This window comes from Homarus americanus, unplaced genomic scaffold (genome assembly GCF_018991925.1).
Source record: "Homarus americanus isolate GMGI-L3 unplaced genomic scaffold, GMGI_Hamer_2.0 scaffold19824, whole genome shotgun sequence".
Taxonomy (NCBI): Eukaryota; Metazoa; Arthropoda; class Malacostraca; order Decapoda; family Nephropidae; genus Homarus; species Homarus americanus.
In genome coordinates, this window is record NW_024746380.1 from 915,152 (window position 1) to 935,000 (window position 19,849).

Here is a 19,849-nt window from a genome sequence, read left to right on the forward strand (position 1 = left end):
AGTATCAGAATAATGTGTACATCTTTATTCAATTCAAATAACGAGGATCTTTTCCGTTTCATGCACCGTGTCCCAAAAATAAGAACAAATATCTTTTTGAATATAGATTTTTCTGCTGATACCAAAAATATTGATTTTAACCTAACTTAACCTAACCTAACCAACTGTGATATGAATGACTCATATCTACAAGTTATTTATTTATTTGGAATCAGAATTATTTGGTATCTTGGCGTGACGTGAGGGAAGCTAGCAGGCGTCGCGGCGTAACAAACACAATTCAGTCACTGCAGAGCGACGGAGTGGTGTGGGTACCTCTCCTGTCAGGCTCCAGGGTACCGTTTGTTTTGGAACCCGAGTCTGTTGAAGATTTTTTAAACCTTCATTGGTCATCACAAGCATACACCGGTAGCTGCCGTCAACAAAAGTTGGTGAAATATACAGAGCTTTCCTTAACCTGGGGAGTCAGGTTGGTTGATTACGTTTTCTTTATCGAGGTTTCGGGTCGTCGTTTTGTCACGACTAGAGGTAAAGTTTTACTTTCAGGCTCGGGAACCTTAGAAATTGTAACCTTGCAATAAACAGGTTGGGTGGATATATGAGCGATAGGGGTTGGGTGTAAACGGGACTGCCCAGTATGGGCCAATAGGCCCGCTGCAGTTTCCTCCATTCTTATGTTCTTATATTAGCATGGCTCGTCCTTACAGGGCGACATGGATGTCAGGTCAATTTCTGCTGGGTACTGGCACTTAAGGGCCGCTGCTTCCCTGCACCCTGCCAGCACAAGATCAATATCAATATCACTGCTGGGAATGCCACTGTTGGCCCCAACAAGCTGTGATACATTTCGATAATTATAATTTCCTGGACGTATCCCCAAATGCTTTGTAGGTGGGAGACAGCCCCGTTGTCCACGCTCGGTGACCAAAGGCCACTTTATGGACTGGGAGCCCCACCAGTATACAGTGACTTGCCTGGGTTTGTAACTCGTCTATCGTAGTTGTTGATTCATTCCCAAGGCGTGTAGGTATTATTATTTAGTGTGGAGGATGGCCTCTCGACACATCCTTACGCGTTATTATTCATTACGGGTATTTTTAATGTAATAATCGTGTATCATTATGTATCTTGCAGCCACATGAAATTTTCTTAAATAACAAACATATCACCTGAAGGAAAAACACCCCAGATTATATAACCAGATCATTAACCACACTAATGCTAACCTGATCTTACCTACACTTACTTGACTTAACCCCCCCCCCCTCCTCCTTAGGTAACATTAGGGTGATTAATCTTCAGGTGAAATAAGTTGGGATGTCTAATTTTCAGGTTATCTCAAACAACTTAGTATTAAATGTCTTATACGGTTGTGTACTGAATACGCCTTTAATTTGTTCTCACCTTAACACTATCTGCAGGTACAGTCTCCATACTGAACACTTCTGGTTCTTGGGTCTCGGTTGTTGATGGGGTTAATTAGATCTCTTGGTACGTTCTGGACACGGTAGAACATAATTAAAATTACTTTTTCATTTTAATTTTTAGTAACGAGTCAAAATGGAGGCAAGTCGGAGGGTGGGAGGCAAGTCGGAGGGTGGGAGGCAAGTCGGAGAGTGGGAGGCAAGTCGGAGAGTGGGAGGCAAGTCGGAGGTGGGGTGATATGTCGGAGGGACAGATTCGCTGTTAGAAATATTCTCTCTAAGAATAGATATGAAAAGCTACAATATTCTTAATTAAAAGAACTCGTCCTCAGTCTGACGGTAGATAACTCGGGCCGGGACAGATAGAAAAGTTATTTTGTCTCAGGTTTGATATGTAGGTGCCGGAAACTAAGGTCTTATCCGGGTGACACTTCCTGTTGTGTAGGAAAATGATATTAATTTACATGCTGACTTTACCAATGATTTGGTGAAGTTATGCACACGCTAGGTACTACAAAAGGGAGGTAGCGGTTCCATAACATTGCTCACAAGACATATGCTCACAAGACATATGCTCACAAGATATATGCTCGCAAGACATATGCTCGCAAGACATATGCTCATAAGACAAGTGAAGGTGTAGCAAATGACAATTTCTTGAACACGATAGCCATTTTGTGGAGCCTGGAGGTGCATAACGTGTTCCTTCAGCACGGTGTTGAAGGTTAGATATCGTCTGTCACCAACTGAACAATATACTCTATAGTTTGATCTAAGCTGCAGCACTAGACAGGAGTTATGATTTTGTTAATGTTAGCAACAATACAAAAAGGATTATAAACACATAACCCCAAAAGGTCAACATTGATTTTTATATTACTTAGTTCGGGTTTTTCGAGTATTTTCTTAGGTATGAATGGTAAAGGTTTATTTAACTAACTTTAACGGTTTAGTTTTTTCCTCATTTGCAATTTTATGACATCGCTATACTGAAGATAGTTTGAAATGAGGGACGTGTGTGTACGTTGTTGTCTTAGCTTCCTTAACTCTTTACCAAATAATACATTGCATCCTGTATTAATAACCTGTTTAATAATTGTGATCTTCCTTTCATGAAATTTTTACCTTTCAGGACGAGTAGTGTGGGTGACGTTGATCCTGGGTCCTGTTACTATACTGCTAGACGAGGAATACCTGGGTCCATTGTCTACCAGAGATGACTAACTTGACGTCGATCCTGTCTCTGCTTCTGCTGGTGGTCAGGTGTGTGTGTGTGTGTGTGTTATTAACCTTTACTGGATGGCAGGTGATGTTGAATTTTGCCCTAATTCTCCGTAATACCACAAGGGTGATTTTATACTACTCTAAATGTTCTAGACACCACATGAGTAACCCAACTCAACTGTACCTGTAGATTACCACCAGTGACAATAATCAGTCAGGATTATATAGTCTAAAATTATACCCAGACAATAATAACAAGATTACGTAAATTTAACTTGAGACTGTTGTGTTTTTCCTGGATCGTCGGCTGAAGATGTTTCACTCCAATACAGCTTCAATATGACTGGTTCGTGGTCAATCTTCTATGTATTATGCACAGAATAAATAAACTACTGTGGATATAGAATTGGTTGTTTGAAGGCTTTGTGTAGTATAAAATGAATGATTGTAGTCGATGCGTCTGCTAGTTTTGGTGTTGTGCAACTCTCACTACAAGGTGTCATGGCGTCTTCCTTGACCGCTTCACATGCGTTCAATACTTAAACATAATATGGCTTTCTCCTAAATAACAGATGTATAATTATTTATATTTGGTAATTAAACTATTTCACTGAGGTAATCTTCTATTAACTTTTGGTAAGTAAACAAACCTTAGACTAGGCGATAGCTTTTCCCACATCACATCACTTAATAATATATAACTTTGTATGAAAAACGTTTACAAATCTATTTTACTTAATTCTATTCACATTTATCTTTAAACTTATCATGTTACTTTTCGCGACTTGTTTATTTGTTTAAACATTACAACATCACAAAAATGTCTCAGGATAAGTTGGAAAGTAATATTTGAATGGATGAAATAATGAAAACAAAACCATATTGAAGGGTCTTGTGGAAATTACTGTAGATTATTATTTTTTCAATCTTCATACCAGGACGGTGGAGCCAGCACAGAGCCAACTTCTTCGTGTCCTTGAGTTACCACCGAGCCCTCAATGGAGCTACGATGATGTCAAGTCGTGGAGCAAGGTGGCGCCACAGTGTTTAGGAAGCAAGCAGTCCCCCGTCGACTTCACCAAGGTCAAGGAGTTCACACCAGCTCCTTTTGTCTTCACTAATTACGGCGTGAGTAAACAGGGAGGGAGAGGTAGTCGAATAATCTCGTGCATTAATCTTTCTTCTTCTTGACCAAGTCTCCGAGGTAGTTTAATGCATCATATCTCACTAGAAAGCTCAGTTTATACATTTTATTTGCCTGGCGTTTTCTCGATGGAAATTAGCTATTTAAACCTTTTGGGGCTATTATTATCCGAATGACCTACTGTTTACCTAGCTTGTATCCCAACAAGGCCTGCGCTGTCTGTGTTCATGATGAGTTAAAGCAAACTTGTAAGGTTATTTTACTGAGTAATTATATATATACAGTATATCTCAGGTTCTTCCTAACTACATTACGTTGCTAGTGTTGCCTAGACTGAACAAAATACTAAGCAAATACTTTTTGACAACTCTCAAACAAATGTAGAGGAATTTAGTATCTGCCAGGCCACAAGACGGGATATTCAGAATAGCAAGTTAAATGGTGAGGTAGACACAAGGAAGATGTTATTGAGTAAAGTGGATGTTGATAATGAGTAAATCGAGGATACCTGGAGGAAACACGACCATCGATTACTGAATGAGGAGTATGAATGGGATAGGAGCCGTCTAGGGTTGCAGAGCCAGTTCAGGGGCTAAACCAAGGATTGAAAGAGAATGGGTGATGCAAATAATTGACAAAATGAAGAATCTAAAGGCGGCTGGGAGCTCTGGGGGTAGTTGCAGAGATGTTGAAGCGTTAGACAAGGCAGGCGTCTCGATGGTGACCGAATGGACTAATGCAACCATGATGAAATTTATTGTTCTAGGCGACTGGCAGAAAGTGTGATTGTGAATATTTACAAGATTAATGGTGATGCACTTGAATGTGAGAACTACAGAGGCCTGAAGCTTATAGATCTGATTTTGAAAGTTGTGGAAAGTTAACGAAACAGTGGTGAGACTTTGTTGCATTTATCTAAGAATATAATTACTTCTATCTATACCTGGTGAAATTATTCCTATATTATTTTTCTTACCAGGCTCCAGTAAAGTAGTGTACGAGGTGGAAAAGACAGCAACAGTATTCTTATATCCGTATTAATCTTGTCGCCTGGTGATGAGTGGCAAGTTTTATTAACATGGTTGACTCGTGTAAGTTGCAAAAGCTCCAGCAAATTAAGTTCACTATTTTTCACGTTTTCTTTGTACCAGCTCTGATTACAGTACAGTAGTCAGGTGTGCGCTCTTGTTTGACGGTGTCCCTTTGTTACTGATATAAAAAACGTGGTTAAAAGATCGTCATAACTGAGCTGTAATGTATGGCAAACTAAACTAAAAACTTGCTTTACTTTATTCCACATAGATATATAGATATTAAGTAAAATCATTATATAAGTTTACAATTGGTTAAGCATTATATACAGTAGACAATGCCGGTATACATTACATCATGCACATAGACAACGCAGGTGTATTGTGTACATACTGTAGGCCGTGGAGGTACACATCCAATGTACTATACAATACAATACCCGAGTCCTAGACAGTGCTGGTATGGAAACAGTGGTAAACAGTAACGTGTATCAGCCAACATAATACTTATTGGTGTTTTTGTCACACTATCACACAGGCTGTTGTACCGGGTGAAATTAATCTGATATTCATATATTTTTTTTTTTCATGAAGCTGATCGACACGATGCTGGAGAACAACGGCCACTCACTGAACGTGAAGTTGTTTCCTGACCCGAGCAACAGACCAGCGGTGTCTGGGGGAGGGCTGCCGGGGACTTACCTGCTTGATGCATTCCACTTCCACTGGGGAACAACGCGTGACAAGGGTTCAGAACATCTGCTGCATGGATGCTCCTTTTCTGGGGAGATGCACTTTGTTCACGTTAAGGAGGAGTAAGTATCTTCAGTGTTTATTGAATAGCGGAAATATTGTATGTTAAATTTTGTTGGTGTTTGTCTAAAGAACAGTAACTTGTTTAAGGTAATATCAGTTAAGAGTTACTAATGTAATACTGAACACAACAGCCCCTATGCTGTTGTGTTTCTCCGGTTTCTTCAAGTATAATGGAGTTTACGTGGCTCTCTGAACACACCACTAAGGAACACCCCCACACACACACACACACACACACACGGATGAACATTGGGTAGAAAGTTGACTGTTTATTTTGGGTTACTGATGTAGATTCAGGAGGGGTGTTCCAAGAGTTGTATATTTCTTATACCTGACCATCTGATTAAATCGTCAACAATTAGGATGGGTTGTTTTACCGAGGATGTTTTTAAGCTTGTCTTGTTTGTTCAATAGAAGTATTAGAAGGAAGTGGTAAGTACTGTAATAATGTACAAAGAGTCACAGTCGTTAACACTACACGACCCATTCTCTGCTTTAGGTATGGGACTGTACAGGAAGCTCTCAAGCATCCAGATGGGTTGGCAGTGATCGGGGTCTGGCTGGAAGAGTCCCGCTTTGAACCTGAAGTGTCCTCGTTCTCTCAGGACCTGATTTCACAGTAAGTTTGGGGAACAATAGAGGGCGGGGATAAAAAAAATGAGTCTACTTCAATGAACATTACTCTAACTTATTGTGAATAAATGGAAGGAAACGGATAAATTATAAACAGAATGGATAACATGGTATAAAAATCTTGGTATTAAGCTCCACAAGACTTGTTACTTTTGAAGAGATTATCTATAATTAATACCCGACTTTGGAGTAGCGATCAGCTCCTAGCCATCTGTCCCGGGATTGGAATTCAGGACATGGTTGTGACAGCCAACCCAGATAATCTTTTGTAGGAATCAAGAAACGTTGCATCCAAAACAGGTTCCGAAAACTGCTGAAAATGTGTAAATTCTCTCCATCAGAGGTGACTGCTACTTCCGACCGGTGGGGCATGGAACGAACCCCAGATGTAATTACACCCCACAAGACCACCAAACTGCCACCCAGCACTGGTTCACGTATCTTGCACGTATGACAACCCTACCTGATGACACCGTGACACCCATCAACCTCCGCCAACTACTGCCATTCGACCCATCCATCTTCTACAGGTACATGGGTGGTGTTAACAGGTCCTCTTCTGCTCACTAACATAACTGGTCGTATAATATAGTACAGCTGCTATATCCTCTCACATTACCTCCTCTCTAGTATATATATATATTCACCAATATAGCCCAGAGATATATTGTATTAAATCATTTGACACACTTAGAGAGTAATAATTATGGTCTTCAGTATTGTCTGCCTCGAGTATTGTATATTAGTCTGGCTATAAACAGATGGTCACAAGTCACTGTACGTGTATAGAGTTCAAGACCAACTTCCACGAAACAAAATATAACTTCGATTTGTATTGATAATTATCGATGTTTTATCAATGGATCTTATTGTGGTTTAACCTTGGGCTTTGAGAGTCAAGTTAGGTCACTTATCATCGTGGGTTTATCATCGTGGGTTTATCTTAAAGACATGGATAACTTCAGGAGAGAAATTTATCTCCTGAACCTACCACACAATTATTACACTCAGACATATTCTTAGCTTTGGTTACAAGTTTGAATCATAATAAAAATTTCATTAATTCTATAGGAGTTTTATAGGTATTTTCAGAACAACTCAAAAGGATATAGTTTATTCCTTGGCAAGATAAATAAAGGGTGTGTTAGGTTCTCTCATAACTGGTATTCTGTTCTGCTTCAACCCACATCCTGGCCTCCCATGCACCCCACGGCCTTCCATGCACCCGACGGCCTTCCATGCACCCCACGGCCTCCCATGCACCCCACGGCCTCCCATGCACCCCACAGCCTCCCATGCACCCCACGGCCTCCCATGCACCCCACAGCCTCCCATGCACCCCACGGCCTCCCATGCACCCTACGGCCTCCCATGCACCCCACTTGGTATTGACTTTATCTGCAGGTACAATGGGTCGCTGACCACACCACCCTGCACAGAGAACGTCATGTGGACGGTGTTCAGGCGACCCTTGCTGGTGTCTCCCTTCTTCTTCAGCTCCCTTAGACAACTGCCAGCCAAGAACCACAACAAAGAGAAACTTGGGCATCCCACCAACACCATCGGAGCTGAGTATCACATGGTGGACTACGAGGACCACCTGCTTTCTGGACATAAGTACATCACCAACAACTTCCGTCCTGTACAGCCCTTGGGAGATAGGGAAGTTTTGTTCAGGTGAGTGAAGGTCCCCCAACAGGTGAACTACAAGAATCTATAGGTTTATTTAGGTGAGCCAATATCCTGTAAAAGGTATATTCAGGTGCACTAATTATCGACAAGGTGAGATCTCATGCAGGGTAGGATTCATATACTGTTTACCATTTTTTCTATTGAATGTAAACAAATATTCTTGTTTACTAAGGGAGGATGTTTACCTGCCTCTCACAGACAAGTAAATTATTAGAAAGGGAATCAGAGGTAAAGAGTTAACCTGAGATTAAATTATTTTGCTAATGACTTATTTGTGATATTTTTTTATCTGTGGTCTAAAGTGACTTCAGTACTTGAATCAGCATAAGCTTATCATGTTGTGTTCCCTCAGTTACGGCCAGAAGGAAGGAAACAAAATCGTATGTGTGTAGTGAGACTTCATGTGGCTAGACAGGTAACTAATACAGTATTCTTTTATTTTGTATTAGATTCATATTATTGAACTTGACGTTACCTTTATTCACCTGTAAATGGCTCACTTTCTCTCCCAATATCATAAATCATTTAGCATTATTTACCTCTAATTAATACGTGACTTAATGCGTGTTGTCCCTTGGTCATACTTAATATCTTGACAGAATTCTCAACCTGGTGGAGGTGGCCTGGGAGTGCGTTGGGCTCAAGAGATAAGCTTCGTGATGAAGTTGACAGACTCAAGATCAGGGCCAGGTATTGTCTACTCCCAGAGGTTGACAATTGCTGTTTTTTGGTAATTTTTGTATAGATATTTCAGCAGGTTTTCTTACGGTTTTTATTGCAAGTTCTCACTTAGATACTGCATAGTCACACACACACACACACACACACACACACACACACACACAGGTCCTATTCGTAGAGATGCCTTGCACACACACACACACACACACACACACAGTCAAGTACACTCCTCTGTCATACATGTACACCTAGAGACGGTACAGTTTGTTATTTATTGATGGTAAAATATTTATGGTAGACAGTAGACAGGTTAAGATGAGGTTGTGACAGAGGCATCAGGATCACACTCGCAGATTTAACACATACAACATACTAAGAGACAGTCTGTGTGTATCAGTGTTAACATTAACTCTCAAGCTGACTGTATCCTTGTTATTAAAATTTAAGCTTATGTATTAAAAGGAAAGGGAAGAGGTTTGTGACCGCCACCCGAGTCGACATCACATTTGAGAGTTATGTGGCACCAAACCGTTTTTTTTACATGGTAGAATGTGACTAGTGACTGAGCCTTATACAAATACAGTAACTTGTATTCCTGTATTCCCAGCCTTGTTAAGAAAGGGGGAAGGAGGAGAGGAGGAGTTAAATTTGACTGATATTACAAATTTAAGACATTTGCTGTAACCCAGATTATGAATACAAAGTGAGAATAAAATTTGAAGTTTCTTGTTGTGTTTACCTAATGCCATTTGATTTTGTGAAAGATAACATGCATACAGTATTTAAGGTTTAGACTGCACAAGAAGGGACCAACTCATCGACTATGGGTTTCCAAGGTGTGATTTAGGGTTTGTGTGTTATTCTGAAAGTACATAATTAGTTAAATCCCTTAAAATTCAATTCCGAGAAAAAAGTATAATTTGGTCAAAAATTTTGTAAGGTGTAAAGTCTTACAGTTTTGGTGGTTTTGGGCCAAAAATTAGATTTTGCTGAAAATCACAGTATGGGTAATACCTTGCTCTTGGATCCCTGGATGTAAGGCAACCCAGAGGCCACATAAAGGAATCAGGGGGCCACATGAAGGAATCAGGGGGCCACATGAAGGAATCAGGGGGCCACATAAGGGAACCATGGGCCACATAAAGGAACCACAAACGGGAATGAACGGTTACAGGTGTAGACAGAAGACAAACAGGAGGGGACAATTAAACCCAGCAGAGAAAGTGAATTAGACAGGTGACAGAAGGATGTGACCACAGAGAGAGACAGGCGGTTGTATTAGACTAACAGGAGACAGCAGAAAGACAGTAGGAAATATTTAATAACAGCAAACAGGCAGGAGAAGACAGTTGCTGACAGACTAAGAGACCAGAGAGAGACGGGACGAGACACCAAAAAGAGACAGGAGAGAGAGCAGGCGGGGACAGGAGACATATATAGACAGACAGGAAGATAAAGCAGACACACGAAAAGACAGCAAACGGAGACAGAGGAAGACAAGAGACATAGACATGAATGAAATAAGACAGAAAGCAAAATTAGATAGAATAGGACACAGTTGAGAAATAGACGGGAGATAAATAGACAGACAGACAGACAACAGGGGGCAGTAACTGACATCCATACCAACCCCTGATAAAAGACAGATTCTAGTAGATAGCCGAAGTGCACAGATAACAAGATAGAGGAGGTGGGCCAGGTTATCTAAAGCCGTTATCTTAAATAGACCTTATCTTATGAGTTATTTTTGTAAGGGGGAGGGTGGGGGATGGTGAGGCCTAAACGTAGCTTAACTGTGTATTAGCTGTTGTTGTTTGGTAATATGGTTGTTAATAGTTGTTGCTGTTAGTAAGGGTTTGTTGTGTACGACCTCTATTGCTGTCAGTGGGGCTTAGTAGCTGTTGTTGTTTTGGTGGTGTTAGCTGTTAGTGGCTGTTCCTGTCGGTAAGAATTGGTTTTTTTTATTACAAAGGTTAAGCGGAAATGTTATCGAGATTCAACAGCCTTAATAGTAACCATTATACAAGAGCCATGTGCCGGAGTTTCTGAGGGCAGTAGACCACAACTTGCAATTTTAGTGAGATACATGACAATAAATTCTTAAATGTTATAACGTATCCACAATTTGTTCCACGTATCCACCATTTTTATCAGTGTTTTATTAATTTTAGTCTTCTTGCAGTTGTCCTAGAACCGCTAAAAAGGACTTCATAGCTGGATATTATGACAGCTAAACATGTACAGAATCCATGAAGAAAACATAATATATTGGGGCATTTAGACCTCCGTGATCTGTACGATATTCCAGGAAATGAGTGGCTCTATGACGCCGACAAACAACTGTCGATTTCGTACAGCTGTGTATAGCTCCTAGGCCAGTTGTACTATACAAGGCCTGCCATCATATCTCTCGTCGTCAACTCGCCAGTGTTTGTGATGATAAACTCTGGTTTGTTCCCTGAGCGCACACCATGGCTTCCTTCATGTCTCTCCCAGACGGTTCACTGCAGTACCATCTGTGGTAAAGAATTGTACAAAATGAAGGAAAGTCACAAGCCGACCCCAACCTAACTTTGTTTAGGCTATTTAAGAGATAAGTTCATATCGTTCTCCCCAGTTTTTTCCCAAAGGATTCAGAGATTAGAGTCCTTAAAGGAGTCCAGTCAGGACTTTGGGTATTACACAATGTGGATACACGTACATTAAGAATCGCTGTCAGATCAAACGGCTGGCACGTTGAAAGCTAAAAAAATATCATACTAAAATACTCTCGTGAAAGACCTGTACTGCTTTATACAGTCGTCGTGCATCAGACTTCAATATAATGCAGCTTATCGCATAAGTTCCAGGTCCTTGAAGTCAGTTGTAATGCCTCGTGTGTTAGTTTAAGCATATGTTAACTTAGGCAGGTTAAGTTAGATTATATTCGGCTAATTTATGTTACTTTCGGTGTGTCAAGTTAAACTAGGTAACTTGGTTGGTTAACCTGGACTATATTACAAAATACTAAGTTGGATTAGGCTAAGTTTAATTAAGTTTTGTTCCACTTACTGTGATAGTCGTCTCCGCTCGCTGGACCCAGAGAGGAAACACCTGCCACTATACAGGAGGCGACAGAAAACGTCCTTGTAAGAAGACTGTATCATCACCTGACTGCCCCGAGTGGGAAGACCAGGTGTTGATGTCTCACTCTACGTGTCTCAGCGCCTATATGAAGACAAACAAGAAATAACTCGATACAGTACTTGTTACATTCTGTTGGTGACACACACACACACACACATACACCAGCAGTATCAGTTCACATCTGAAATATTTGTACCATTTCACACAGAATTGGTTCTAAAAAAAAATAAATAATGGTTCAGGAATATACAGTATCGTGCACTTTGATACATTTTTCACCAAAGATTCAAAACTGATACAAACTGTAGACAAATGAACCATAGACAATAACTCAACAAAGGTGGGGTGATTTAGTACGATACTCCCCAACGGACGAAAATAGATATGTAAACAATAGCGATGCGCATTAGAAATATTTTGTTTTATTTAATAATTAAGTAACCTATTAATGCAAGGTCATCCCATTGCTTCTTGTAGTTAGCTGTTTAACTTATCTTCCTCTACCGTATTATATTTTTTTCTTAACTACTATATTATGTCCCGGAGGAGAGAGGTTATTACTATGTCAAAGGTGATGGTTGTTGTTGAGACAGTTACCTTTGACAGGAAGAGACTGTTGAGGAGAGGAGATAATTAAGGAGAGACAGTCAGGTGAGGAGGAGAGACAGTCAGGTGAGGAGGAGAATCACTTGGGTTCTTGCTTTATGTCACTACCGAGAAATTGGTTGCGTGAGAACATATATCACTGACGTAATTGTGGGACCAGTTTAGGGATTCAAAGTTGGCATGATAATATTTCTGCATCACGTGTGTGTGTGTGTGTGTGTGTGTGTGTGTACAAAATTTCACATGGGTTAAGAAAATATACATAAAGTAGAGTGGTAGTTGGGTGACTCCTTCCTCTTCCCTGTTGACCCGTAATGTTGAGTTTTACTGCAGGTATTTATCTCCCTCCGAGTCTTCATTACCCGGCAGGTGTTCTAGTGGTCCTCTTCTTTACCCCGGTCAGTGCGGTAGGGTTTAAAGCCAAGGCACGTACTTATTGCTCTTGTACAGTACATCTAAAACGTGAACTGCGCCTCCTCCACCGTAGTGCCCACCTGTTGAACCCAGGGGAAGTTGTCAGAGCGTGTAGAATTGGCGAGTTTACTCGAGACTATTACTACTACTTTGGCTCAAGAGGCGAACGAAAGGAGTCTTTGCATGCCAGCACTAACATACTAATGGTTATTGACACGTGGCGTCTATTCCCACCCGCAATGATTCTGTTCAGTTTTGTCTAAAAAATTTGTGCCATATGTCTATTCCTCTTCAAAATCTCAGCCACAAGCAAGTTTTGGTCATTAACATTGTTATGAGTCAAACAACCAGCGCTGCTAATTACAACTGCCTGCTACACTAACACACTAGTGACTGAAAGTTGAGTGATTACCAACTTCTAGGCGAGCGGAAATCCACTAGTCCGCTAGTTACTCACAGCTAGTGGAGCGCTCCCGTTAACATGACATGAGTAAGACGCTAGTAGCTATCACGTCAGCACTTTTGCCGAGTACCATGCCTCCGCGGCTTTACCAAAGGCATACAGAGGATGACAAGACTTATCCCGGGCATTAGGAACCTTGAGTACAGAGACAGGTTAAAACATTCAATTAATTTTCAATATTTATTCCTTGATAGAGGAAGAGGGATCCTAGTGCTGTCACTAGGTACCCCTGTACAATAACACCAGAAGCATCTGGCAAGTGTCACAAGTATATACAGTATAATTATTATAAAAGGGCTTACTAAAGCCTAAGGAAGGAAGGATATTCCTTTAACACACAATCAATATTATTTACATAATATCTGGGGTTAAAGCATCTTAATTTGCACTCCCTCGAGAGAAGTAGAGTGAGGGGCGATATGATCGAGGTGTATATATGGAAGTCTGGGCTAAACAAATATGAAATAACAAAGGTACTCAAACTATCCAACCAGGAGTGAACTCATAGCAATGGTTTTAAATTAGACAAATGTAGATTTAGGCGCGAGATAGGCAAACATTGGTTTGGAAATAGAGTAGTGGATGAGTGGAACAAGTTACCAAACATCATCATTAACTCGAATACGCTGGATAGCTTCAAATATAGGTTGGATGGATATATGAGTGATAGGGGTTGGGTGTAAACGGGACTGCCTAGTATGGGCCGCTGCAGTTTCCTTCGTTCTTATGTTGTTACTGTATGTTGAAATACACCTGTAAGGGCCCCCTTTATGGAAGTGCCCACAGGAGTTCACCTTCACATTCATCTTGGCCACCTTAGCCAAGATAATGAGTGAAAGTGCGTGAGACAGATGAAACTCCACCTTGTGAGAGAGATTGTTAACTGCGCAGTTGTTGTCAATATCGATCTGTGGTAATGTCGGCCGCACCACCGCCCCACAGGTCATCAGTACAAAATAACAGACTCCTCGCTCACCCCAGCTGTTCCCCCTCGTGTTCCTGGTGGTTAAGGATTACCCAACTACATATTGCACATGGTGACCGGCCATGGAGACAGACAGTCACATATGCAGCTTCACAAGTATGTCAACATCACCCAGATAACGACAACTTAGAGTTATATCTATTTGGGAGGGACCTGGCCATATCAAGTCTCTGACGTACAGGAAACGATTGTGTATAATGATGACCAAAGAAGGTTCTAGAGAAAGGATGTAGTGAAGGCCACAGGTTATTTCGTAACAAGGCAACAGCAGAACATAACAGCTACAGGACTCAGAGTTTTGATCGAACCTAACTTAACCTAACCCTTCCACATAGCATTAAAAGGGTTAATCTACAGGTGAAATAACTTAGGATCGAATATTCAGGTGATTCTGTTTCTGCCTCATACGTCATGTGTCTCCTCCACACATGCGCAGTAGAATCGTGAGTCACAGAGATGGACCACAAGAACTATCTCTCCAATCACATGAATCAAACACCGACAATCAGACTGTTTTACCGCATTATCGTTGTTATCGGCTCTAATCGCCTGTACCTGCATGCAACACACTTGTGATTAATTGGAAATGATGTTGTTTCACTTGTCTCTTCTTTCACCTCATGATTAACCACCCCAGCTTATTTCACTTCAAGATTAACTACCCCAGCTTATTTCATTTCAAGATTCACCACACCAGCTTATTTCACTTTAAGTTTAATACCCCTATCGTTAACCTAACCTAACCTAACCTTACTCAGGTTGAAACAGCTTATTACGTGTATGTGTGTGTGTGTGTGTGTGTGTAATAATAATAATAATAATTAACGGTTTATTGAAAAAGTTCTGCAGCCCGAAGGCTGAAAATATACATTGGTCATAAATGACTTATTACATACATTGGTGGTTTAACAAAAGTCTTCATTAGAGAAAGGTAAAGGAACATACAGTGAACATACAGATTAATGTAGGTGTAGTAACTTCCTCCCAGATGGTGTTAGGAGGGACCTCACGTGGTGTAGTAGTTCCCTCACAGATGGTGTTATGAGGGACCTCACGTGGTGTAGTAATTCCCTCACAGATGGTGTTATGAGGGACCTCACGTGATGTAGTAACTCCCTCCCAGATGGTGTTATGAGGGACCTCACGTGGTGTAGTTATTCCTTCACAGATGGTGTTATGAGGGGCCTCACGTGGTGTAGTAACTCCCTCACAGATGTGTTTTGAGGGGCATCGCGTAGTGTACGAATTCCCTCACAGATGGTGTTGAGGGACCTCACGTGGTGTAGTAATTCCCTCACAGATGGTGTTATATGAGTGAGGTGTGGTCCCAGTCCTGCCTATCCTAGACGGATTAACACATCGCTGGTTGTTGTTGGGTCTCACGGGCCGTTATCACTGGGTACCTGGGACCTCACTGTGTGAAGGTTACCTTGGGTACGACTCATAAGAACATAAGAACATAAGAAAGTGGGATACTGCAGGAGGCCGACTGGCCCATACAGGGCAGATCCCTTTCACACCCATCCCAGCACTTCCATGTGCCTATCCAACTTCGTCTTGAAGCTCCCTAGCGTCCCCGATCCTACTATAGCACTCGGTAGCCTATTCCACATATCCACAACTCTATTACCAAACCAGTGCTTGCCTATATCCTTTCTGAATCGGAATTTATCTAATTTAAAGCCATTTGTTCTAGTTATTTCGTTATTACTGAGCTTCAGAACATCTTCCATTTTATCCTTGTTAATCCCACTTACCCACTTGAACACCTCTATCATATCTCCCCTAACTCTACGCCTCTCTAATGAATGCAAGCCTAAGCTTTTCAGTCTGTTACTGCTGAGTTGTTCTCACTGAATTAAGCACTGTTCACCATTGTTCACCTCTGTTCAACACTGGTTCCATTCCTTTTCTAAATGAAATTGTAACTTCTGGTGAGAACTTGTTGATATTCCGGTGGGGAGGAGGGTTCAGGGGAGGGAGTTGGTATGGGCCAACTTAACAGTTGACCTGGCTGCTCCCAGAGGAGCGCCAGGTACGTCTTGACCCATCAGTGGTCAAGGATGTAGTGTGTGTGTGTGTATGTGTGTTTTTTTTTTGAGGGAGTAAAATAGGTGATAATTGAGGAATGTGGTTAATAATTGACGATAACTAAGAAAATTGGCGATAAATTGTGACAGGAATTGATGCCATCTGCCTTCCCTCTCTCACTCCCTCGTTCCTTCCTTCCTTCCTTCCTTCCCTCTTTCACTATCTAGTCCTGACTCCCTCTCACCCTTCTCCTTCTCTCTCACTCCCTCCCTTCTCTCTCTCTCCTCCTTTCACCCCTCTCCCTCTCACCCCGCTCTCTCCCTCTCACCCCTCTCTCTCCCTCTCACCCCTCTCTCTCCCTCTCACCCCGCTCTCTCCCTCTCACCCCTCTCTTCCTCCCCCTCAGAGAAAACTACACATGATAACAGCCGCTATACCCCGACAGAGATTACACTAATGGCCAGATTGCGGATTTTAAGGAGATTTTAAAAGGTAATCATCTGCGTACATCCCAGCTTGTTTCACTCGATGATTAAACACTATAACGCTAACCTAATCCAATCTAATCTAACCTAACCTAATCTAACCTAACCTATCCTCCGCACCTCACCTTTCTCACACACCTGGTGAGTTCCCTCCTCCCCTATCCTATCACAACCTCACCTTGTCCCGGCTGTCACCCACTCCCCCCACCCGCCCAAGACCTACAAGTACAATTCCCACCCCTCTTCTCCTCAGGGAAGGGTTGTGGGTAAATTAGTGATTGTAACAAGTTCCAAGAATTGCGTCTCTGAGTGAGTTAAGATAGTGTGTCAGCTGGTGTTGTTGTTGGTGGGGGGGGGGGGCAGCCACAGTGGTAAATGGATAATTATGAATGTGTGAATGACTGAAAGGACCAGACAAATTTAATAGTTCAGTTCCCGTTGGTTAGGTTAGGTTAGGTTAGGTTAGTTTATGTTAGGTTAATTTAGGTTAGGTTAGTAATGATACTGAAAATTTCTAATTAATATTGATTATTAACATGTTCCTCCATTTTACAGTATACAGGTATATATAATTTTCTCTCAACAAAATTCTTCCTGAAGTTATCGTCCTTCTGTCGTTATCTGTTATGATCTAAGATAATTCATTCATATTAATAGGAAATAAATCGAGTTATTTTTTCCCCAAGAAGAAACATTAATTTCCTTTAGCTAGTTAAGCACCATCCGTCTGAACGTGGACAACTTAACCTGACCCTGGTGAGTAAGATCAAGTTTAGTTTGGTTGAGCTGAACATTTTTAAACTTTATTTAGATTATAAAATCCTTTCAGCAACAACTACTAAATAATTCTTACGTGATTCATTAACTATTGTGTACACTATAAGCAGAGCTGTGTGGTGAAAGTTGTGTGAGTAACTGAACAAGATCTTCCCGAGCTGGTGTCCTGATCTTCCCGCTCTGGTGTCTCCTGGGCGTTGGGGTAAAAAGTTTCAAGAAAATAAACAGTTATGCATTGGATATATGAATCATTAGCAGTAAAAGGGGGGGTATACTAAAGGTGATTACACTGCCCGTCTCCTGTCTCTAGGGGTCGCTGGATTATACCCGTCCATCACTAGTCCACACAGCTGTGAATTGGGTACCTAATGTGTAGGGGCCTTAGAGTGCATCAGTACCGATCATACTGCCTTCGTGTGTCCCGACAGAAAGACTACAGTGCCCATTTACACTTCCAGATATAAAGTGTTTCCAAGACCTTCGGATTTACGTTCACCAAATCCAACGACATGGTGAAATTTACGTTAAGGTGCAGCTGTTGTATGTTGTATCGACAGCTGCATATCATCCCCCTCATCCATCTGTGCTCGACTTCCTCTGAACTGATGGATCGATTCGTATCAATCTGATGTGAAATTTTTCCCACTAGGAGTTTTGGTAAAATGTCTTGGAAGTGATCTACCTGAGAACCAATTAATTTTCTTACACTAATATAACTATGTTCGGCATTTGATCCAGGAAAAAATTAACCATTTCAAAGACCAATCATTAGACCTCCCCTGAACAAACCTTCAATTACCACATACAACAGGTAGAAATACATCATTAAACACACCTGAGACTCGTTAAATAATTAATCCTCCAACTGGTGAGGTGACAACGAAAAACTTTAAGGCACTGGAACCTCCACTTCTACAATACCATTTAATTAGTTCGTCCTTGACAATCTTATGTAGGTTCTGTGGTCTTCTCTTCCTGCCCCCGCCCCCCCTCCTCCCTTACCTCCAGGTTAGGGAGAGTGAGATAAGTGTTATCATGGCTATATGAACAGTGGCCCAGTAGGTGCGTGTCAGTGTGTTAGAGGAAGTTAAGAGCACCACTCACTGTCTCTACTAACTGTATTACCATTATTTTTTTCATCCACAGTAGACGGAAACGAGGTAAGAAGAGACTCCATATGTGATCTCACCGTCTGTGTGTGTGTGTGTGTGTGTGTGTGTGTGTGTGTGTGTGTGTGTGTGTGTGTGTGTGTGTGTGCGTGTGTGTGTGTGTGAAATGAGTCGTAGTTGTCATCTATAAGTTCATCTGGCACTGAGATGATGAGTGAGGACTGATATATTGCTTGTGTTCCTAACGCTACGGGTGATGCACAGAAGACTCTATAGGGATCACCTGAAGATTAGACACCCTGGCTTATTTTACCTAAAGATTAAGGGAAAAATAATCTGACTATAAGAACCATATAAAAACGACTATAGAAAAATTACAATATAGTAACAGCTACATAGGAACAACAATATATTATTTAGTAACAACTGTATAAGAACACTAAGACCATCATATGAAGAACAGCTATAGTTTACTTACCTGGTATGCTAAATTTACGTTCCTCTCATCTTGTCTATATATTTTTTTTACATCTGTGTAAATTCTGTGTAAACCCCCCCCCCCCCTCTCCTCCCCATAATAATTGCTATTATTTGTTCTTGTAATTTACAGGGTTATGCCAGGCAGTTGTTCATTATCTAATTTACAACTTTATTTCAGAGTCATGTGATGTTGTAAACTCGTAAATATATAACTTCGCATATTAGTGCATATTTGTTCTTTGTATTTTAACTCTATGGAAAAATTAATTCACTGTTTATGTATTCACACCAAAACAAAATATCTTTACGATTTTCTGTGAGATAATAACGACCCTGACATCGGCGAAAACCCAAGGGAGGGGGGGTGGTGGGGGGGGGGGTCGAAACTTTTGATTGTGACTGTACATTTTTCAATACCTGTACTGTCCGTGTCTAATGTTTGTATATCGATGGAAAAGTTAATGTATAGGATGGGTTCTGTTAGGTTGGTATTCGTATTGTTTATATACCAGACGTATTTAGAATGTATACCAGTACTTACATTGTTTGTACTTTACTTACTGAATCAATGTGAATTTGTGTAGCTATTTCACTGAATAGCTATCTATCTATCTATCTATCTATCCTGCAGAAGAATGCGCCGGCTGTGGGTCTGGATGTGGCTGGCCTGCCTAGTCACAATCAACAAGGTTTATTCAGAAGGTAAAGTTCCTATCACACTGTTTATT

The 19,849-nt window shown here is 41.1% G+C and overlaps 2 protein-coding genes and 1 long non-coding RNA gene across 5 annotated transcripts in view; 2 read left to right on the forward strand and 1 right to left on the reverse strand.

The window, feature by feature from the left end:
- The first annotated feature begins 293 nt into the window (after nucleotides 1-293).
- On the forward strand, nucleotides 294-9,371 carry LOC121879227 (carbonic anhydrase 7-like). 3 transcript variants are annotated; one of them, XR_006091295.1, is made up of 10 exons: nucleotides 294-469; nucleotides 2,557-2,687; nucleotides 3,587-3,776; nucleotides 5,418-5,638; nucleotides 6,139-6,258; nucleotides 6,614-6,802; nucleotides 7,677-7,949; nucleotides 8,317-8,379; nucleotides 8,564-8,810; nucleotides 8,863-9,371. XR_006091295.1 is itself a non-coding variant. In XM_042385824.1 (9 exons), exons 2-8 carry the CDS (start codon nucleotides 2,641-2,643, stop codon nucleotides 8,354-8,356), a joined length of 1,080 nt encoding a protein of 359 aa, XP_042241758.1. In that variant the 5' UTR covers nucleotides 294-469; nucleotides 2,557-2,640; the 3' UTR covers nucleotides 8,357-8,379; nucleotides 8,564-9,371. The 3 variants fall into 3 exon arrangements, 2 of the variants coding, with proteins under 2 accessions (XP_042241758.1, XP_042241759.1); XM_042385824.1 differs by having other exon boundaries at nucleotides 8,564-9,371; XM_042385825.1 differs by having other exon boundaries at nucleotides 294-427; nucleotides 8,564-9,371.
- A 1,458-nt stretch (nucleotides 9,372-10,829) lies between these two features.
- LOC121879230 lies at nucleotides 10,830-12,535 on the reverse strand. The gene is made up of 3 exons (XR_006091296.1): nucleotides 12,369-12,535; nucleotides 11,697-11,852; nucleotides 10,830-11,161 (listed from the first exon to the last, which is right to left on the reverse strand). It is a non-coding gene; the product is annotated as an uncharacterized LOC121879230 (long non-coding RNA).
- A 6,050-nt stretch (nucleotides 12,536-18,585) lies between these two features.
- LOC121879222 overlaps nucleotides 18,586-19,849 on the forward strand; it is a 15,006-nt gene continuing 13,742 nt past the window's right edge. The window contains exons 1-2 of the mRNA XM_042385819.1: nucleotides 18,586-18,692; nucleotides 19,753-19,823. Coding sequence (XP_042241753.1) covers nucleotides 19,757-19,823 — 67 coding nt within the window. The 5' untranslated portion in view covers nucleotides 18,586-18,692; nucleotides 19,753-19,756. The remainder of the gene's footprint in view (nucleotides 18,693-19,752; nucleotides 19,824-19,849) is intronic.